Here is a 7,432-nt window from a genome sequence, read left to right on the forward strand (position 1 = left end):
TATTTGCGCGTGTTCACTACAACCCTAAAAGAATAAATATGCATCTCAAGAAATCCATTCTTATGAGTGATTTAGGTGGAAAGGAATCGTATAGGGAACAAGATTAAGGATTCCAAGATTGAATTACCGGCAGAAGAAAGCGCGTACAAGATTCTTCAAAATCTTCAAATATTGTAAATGAAAAATTTACATATATGAATATATAACGTACGTGGATTATAGAATAGTAAAAATGTACACGTATATTTATTTTTAAGTAAATTATATTTTGCTATTTTTGTTCCATTATATGTTACAATATATTACAGAAAAATAAATAATTATTAATAGAAGAATTGTACAAAAAATATAAATAATTATTTTGGATAGAAGGTTTTTATAAATTTTTATTTGTATAATATCTTCAGGTTGGGTTTCCCGTTGTATCTATAATTAAGAATAAACCTAATTAATTAATAATAAAAATAAATAAATATATTTGTTTGACTTTTCTTATTCCTTTATTTCGTATATTTCTACATAAATATAAGATTTTTTTTTTCATTTTAACGTATATTTTCACTGTATTCTGTTTCAATACATTATATCTTTATATTCTTTTTAAAATCTGTTTTCATGTAAAATTTCTATGTATATTAATGTTAAATATGCATAAAATTTTTTATTTCTTTTAATATTTGTATTTTGAAAAATTTCGAAACTCAGTTTTTTTTTTTAAATTAATATTTAAAATCTGTGGTTATTTTATTTTAATTCTTTATTCCGATTAACCTTATGTTAATTTTTAAATATTATAAAAGTAACAAAAATATTCAAAATATAAATGATTTGGAAAGAATAATAGGGATACTTTATTATCAATGAACTTATGAAATTAGAATGCCATACTTGTTATATAATTAGTAAATAATAGTTAACCTTACACAATACTTAGTTTAAAATTTATTATTAATAGTAAAAGCTAAGAATTAACCGTATTAAAATTAGTTTTTATTAATATAATAAAAAAAATTATATGTGTTAATAAAATTATTATTATTATTATTATTATTATTATTATTATTATTATTATTATTGTGAACATGAAGTCTGTATTTTTTTTTTTTATCTACTTTCGCTTACACGTGTTAACATTTTCTATTAAATTTCTGAAAAAATTATATTTATTCACGATGAAACATTAATATATTATATACAAATTTTACTTGAATCGCAGATTTATTATATCATATCACATATTCAATATTATTTTTTGAAATTGTGAATTATTAGAATTTTTATATAAGCTATTTAGTGGATTTGATATAAATACATTTTATCACGAGTATTGAAATCAATCATTTCTCTTATTAATATTTGACATTGACTTCCGATTTCTACAAAAATTTCTTCACATATTGCATAATTTAAATGTGCATTATATGATCATTCATTGTCCGAATATTGATGTAATTTAATTCTTACGTGCGCATAATTTGTTACGTGCTGCATTAAATTTATTTTTAATTTAAATGAAAGTTCAACATATTTCTCTTTACGAAATTGCGTATAGTATATTACTTTAGTAAATGATCTCTTAATAGTATTTAAATTTATATGAATATGCTGAAACTATTTTGAAATTTAAAAAATTTATTTAATTATTTTGATATCGAAAAATTTAAGACTATAAATATTATTTTATCATTCTGAAATGCAAATGTGATTATTCTTTGTGACTTTCTATTAGTTAAGATTTCATTTCAATATCATGTTATTATGTATTACCCATTACAACTGCTACATACGCTATTAAGCAAAATTATCAACTATGGCTTCATAATAATTATTTTTTATTTAAATTCTCTATCTGTCGACAAGACTTAATTATCGCTCACCGCTCAGGTTCTTTATTTCTAATTTTTGTTATATAGACTCTTTTACGGAAAATTGGATAATAAAAAAACTATTGTCGTTACAGATAAATTAAAATTATAAAATAAGAGTACACACACGCGCGCAAACGCGCACACATATATATTATACTGTATTAATTACAATTACGAAATAAAATAATTTATCTACAGTTACTAGTTGTTTATATAATTATCTTTAATTTTATATTATTTATGAACTAAAATCTAAATCGCAGTAATTATAGAAATAAGCAACTGAAATTTATATATTTCTTAACATTTTTTATATGCATATATTTTATATTTTAAAAAGTAGGTATATAAATAAGTAGATATTAATATATATATATAAAAGTATATAGTAAGTATATAAATCTTTTTACTAAATAATTGATTTAAAGAAAATTGTATTACGCATAATTAAAATACAATTCAATATTAATGCTGTCAAATATTTATAAGATTGTAAAGTAAGGATTTTGTGTATTCATAGCTTATTAATGTTTGTGTTACATATAATTAATGATAAAATACATTAAAAAAAAGCATAATTTTACGATATACTTAAAGCGGTTACAGTTAAAATAAAATGTGATAAAAATAAATATGTGATATTTTATATTAAGTGTGATAACGATTATGTTTATCATTACTCTGTATTCAGGTAATTTCGTAATCTTCAGAGTAATTATGATGAAAAAACTACCTTAATGCTTACTCAAACTAACCAGTATTCTATTACGTATCTTTATAATTATGATTAGTTTAATATTTATTTGATCGTACGTACTGTCATTATTTTGTAATTAATTGTGTTTAAAATATTCTCATTAAGATATAAGGAGACATTTATTTTTAATAATAAACCGATTAATTATATGCTTCGTTTGATTCTATTGAGATAGGAATATTTTGCTAAAATAATTTAATTATGCCATATCAATGTGGTTAATTAAATAAGAAAATTTAGAAATATGAAACGAAATTTCAAAATGTAAAATGCTTTCTTAATTCGAATAAAATTCATCATATAACCTATCGAATATTTTTGCCGCGTATAAAGTATTCGTACTTTTACTAAAAAGTATATATTATTTATACGTTATTTAGAATAGCATAAAGTAGAAATATAATAATTCATGAATAATCCAAATTTTATAAATTCTACCTGTAGCGTTGAGGTAAGCTAACCTTAAATTGAAAAATTACGACGAACAAAGGAAGTTCTATCACCCCAACTAAAATTATTATTAAGATGTGAAAAAATGCTTATTCACATTTACAGAGAAGCATGAGAATAGCGTGAGGTAATCAAAGAGATTATTCTCGAATGATTTGGGTTCGGTGATCGACGGCAATTTACCAAACGGAAAAGCAATCAACCTCAAGGAGATCAGTTTACTGTGCGAATTTATCATTACGACATCCGTAATTAAACAAGTTCAAAATAATTGCTTGGATCCGCGGAAGAGACGATTAGGATAACTGGGTACGGGGTAACCAAGGATCTTGAATTTTATTAAAAGATATTGCCCGGAGCAAGGTCAAGGCTGCAACCACATAGCTGGATGAATTTACAGTCCGTCCGGAGAAAGCGTGTCTAAGTTTGCCTTAGGCGTCTCTCGCTTTCGCGTAACTATGTTTTGACCGTCCTCCTCGCGAGCTATAAAAGACATGGAGCCTCACTAGAGCAACACAGTCTCGAGTCACAAACTCGCCACAACACCTCAACCAGCCCACGATATAATCTAGACGAACGCAGCCGCCATGTTCACCAAGGTACGCAAGCCCTTTGCCATTTTTCGCCAATGTCATTCATCGCGTATGACACCTCCGATCGCTCATATTCAATTTAAGAACACCGCGGATTATGAATTATTGTCTAAGACAAATTGGATTCCTTAATGTCATTGATTGAGGTGGACGGAGAGGGGAGAGACATGATGGAGTCAATGACAATTTGATCGCTCATTTACTTAGTTTATACGATTCCTACACTACAGACAATTTCTAATAATTTTCATGCAATTCTCACTACCAAAATATTGTACACACAGTTCCATAAATATTTCATTACAATTACATTCACGTATTAAGTATACAAATGCCATTCTACGAAGTAAAACTTTTGCCCGTACGCGTAACCCGTATTCGTTTATTGGTCAATTTTTGCTTTCTCTGATTCAAGCGAATCGTTACGCGATAGCTTTAATAATTCTTCAACGCATTAATTCGCATTACCTGCTATTTTTCATTCATTCGTCCACATAATTGACATCCTACGTACAGTTAAAAGGTTTAAATTATTTTTAGAAATTACTATATACTACTACTATACGATGTTGCTAAAGAAGCATAATGCTCCTTACTTCTCTACTAATATACAAGCTTAATAATGCTTTAATTATTATTTGGAATTTTTTATTTGAAACGAAAGGTCAGGCGTACTCTAAAATAAACGTATTGTATACAATTATACCAACATCTTATAATAAATAATTATCAATATTTATTTGCGTATATTAATTTTAATTTGGCAATAGCAATGAAAGTAAGAAATTGTTGATCCATCCATGTACAACAACAATTGCAGATCGCAGTCCTGAGTTGCGTGCTCGCGATCGCCAGAGCCGGAGCCATTGGAGTCGCGACTTACGCCGCCCCGGCTTACACCAGCTACTCGGCACCGGCCTACACCAGCTACTCGGCACCGGCCCTCACCGCCACCTCCGAGAACGTCTACCGCAGCCCCGGCAACCTCCAGTCCATCTCGACTCAAAGTAAAAGCATCGCCACCCCCTTCTCCAGCAGCAACAAACACGATGTCCGTATTACGAACGCCGGTGTCTACGATCACATTGCCCCGGTGGCCTACGCTCCAGCTCATCATCTCGCCCACACAGCCCCCCTCGCCTACTCCGCCCCCGCGGTGGCCAACGCTATAGCCCCACAATTCGCCCACGCCGCCCCCCTCGCCTACTCCGCACCCGCAGTGGCCCATGCCGCCCCGGCAGTCGCTCACGGGAGCAGCCTCCTCGGAGTTGCCTACTCCCCGGCTGTCGCCGTCTCTCACATGACCTACTCGAGTCCCGTCGGCATCAACTACTCCTGGTGAACACCCTGACGTAAAGGCGGCCGATTTGAGCTTCTATTCACTAAACTGCTTTACAATGTATATTTATTTATTAATAAATGTAGATATATAAATTTTTTTTTAAAGAAATTTGAGCCTCTTTTATCTTTCACCTTTGCAAATTAAATAAACAGTAGAATTAGCTTTACGCATTTCAATTATGCACAATAGCCAATTCCTTGTTAATAGCTATCTCCTTTACCATTATTTAGTCCATTTATTCCTGTGCAACAATCATTTACGTAATTGAAATTCATATAACTTAAGGATTGGATATATTTCATTTATAATCCGTTTTAAATAATAAATCTATTTGTATCGAAGCCTTGTGAGGACATTTTCTTAATATAATCCCATTCGTCCTTAATAAAATCCCATTCATCCTTGTTATAATCAATAAATTACACTTAATAAATAATTGAATATTAATGTAAATTAATTTCACAAGTTAATCAGTATATTATTAATATACAAGTATTATAAAATACTCAATTGTCTTCTACGTTTTCATAACTAATATATATATATATATATATATACATCAAAAAAGTCAAAAACATAAGTACTATAATTTTTGACATTTTACGCTACCATCATGAATTATCATAAATACGTTAAAATTGTAATAGATTTTTGAAATCTATTCATCAATATTCTTTTGAAAATACATTCGTCAGTTTAATCATCTCGATTAATTTCGATACATAAGAAATTAATACAATACTATTTCACTTTGAATGAATTAAAAGAGATTCATCGGGTAATTTAATGCTTATTATTCTTATAAATATTTATAAACTAGAATGGTTCATACACTTAGATTTTCATACATTTTAAATTATATATAATATAAAGCATTTATTTATTTGACTTATATATTCAAATATTAGATACTCGCAAATCCAAATAGACATAATCCTTAAATATAATCTTATAAATTATTGATATAATAATTGCTACGATCATAAACATTTGTTGATGTAATAATAAACAAATTAGATAGATAATAGTATTGTGAATTACATAAATTTATGAAATAGTGATTTGTCAAAGGTATTCTGAATATATTATCTATAAAAATGTTTTATCAAGTTTGGATTCGCAATCGTGTCTTTAAGACAATAGAAATAAAAACTTTCTCAATATTATAATTGCAATTAAAGTTTTCTAAAGTTATGAAAATATAATGAAAACCAGAATTTCATTTTAGTACAATTTGCAATTGAATTCAATGCAGTTGAAAATCGTCATCCACGATACCTTGGTCCCTAAATAAAATTTTAATTGCGATCGAAAGATAACAAAACTATTGACGTTGCTAGAGATGGAATAAAGGAATCTTGGAAAATTGCTTTTTTCGGAGTGTAAATTCAAGGGGCGCTGGCAGCAATTCTTACGACTCTTTGCTCTGGATTACGATCTTCATGGAGCGAGCGGATAAGAAGTGCTCAAAGCTGTTAAGGCGTGATGATGCAACTAAAAACTACAATTCGTAAATACAAGGTGTAACACTGAGCGTTAAACTTTTTTTAGATCCAGTATGCGCACGTATTTTTCGAGTGATTTTATTTCGTAATGTTTTCGAGATTATTAAGCATTAAGCATTCTTTAAATCGCTTTGATGTGGAAGATGAAATTGTGAAACAATCGGTAAAAGTTGACGAATTCTTAGCTTTCTTATTATTTTAATGTTTTTTTTATTTGACATCATGTGGCGTGTGATCAGTATATCACTAACGAATTCCACTAGCAGAGGAATTTCATTGAAATGTTTTACAAAAGTTAGTGAAGAAGTTTAAATATCATTCGCAACAATAAATTAAAAGTGAATAATCCATTCAATATCCAATTACCTATTGTTTATATCTGGTATATAAATTTTTGTAACATGTAATTTTGTATTAATTACCCGAATTATAAATAACAAGACAGAATAAAATAATTTAAATAAATATATAAATGACAAAAATGTAGAATTATTTGTTTTACAGAAACGTGGAGATAATAAATGCGACACTTGTGCTGAATATAAATAGTAAAAAGTACTGTAAACGGTTAAAAATTTGGAAATCAATATTAAATATAATAGTATTTGTCCTGTTCCTATATAGCACTGTCAACAATTTTTATTATAATTGATTTTAATTAATAAATAATATATAAATATAATAGAAAATAAACAATGAACATGTAATGTAATAAAATAACAATAATTTATAAAATTAAATTCTCTTAAATGATTATTTTATCAAAAGAATTAAATATTAAAAATAAATTGATTGCCTCTTTGTTTGTGTTAATTTCATTACATTATATATAAATATATATATATATATATATATATATCATAACCGCATTGTCAGCAATAATAATACTTATTATTATTTAAAATGACGTATAATAA

The 7,432-nt window shown here is 27.9% G+C and overlaps 1 protein-coding gene across 1 annotated transcript; it reads left to right on the top strand.

The window, feature by feature from the left end:
* The first annotated feature begins 3,456 nt into the window (after positions 1-3,456).
* Positions 3,457-5,274, top strand: LOC105364823 (cuticle protein 76-like). Its single transcript, XM_011502853.1, has 2 exons — positions 3,457-3,674; positions 4,489-5,274. The coding sequence occupies exons 1-2, from the start codon at positions 3,663-3,665 to the stop codon at positions 5,008-5,010; spliced, it is 534 nt and encodes a 177-aa protein (XP_011501155.1). The 5' UTR covers positions 3,457-3,662; the 3' UTR covers positions 5,011-5,274.
* Positions 5,275-7,432: the final 2,158 nt, after the last annotated feature.

The sequence above is a fragment of the Ceratosolen solmsi genome, unplaced genomic scaffold (genome assembly GCF_000503995.2).
Source record: "Ceratosolen solmsi marchali unplaced genomic scaffold, CerSol_1.0 scaffold15, whole genome shotgun sequence".
Taxonomy (NCBI): domain Eukaryota; kingdom Metazoa; phylum Arthropoda; class Insecta; order Hymenoptera; family Agaonidae; genus Ceratosolen; species Ceratosolen solmsi.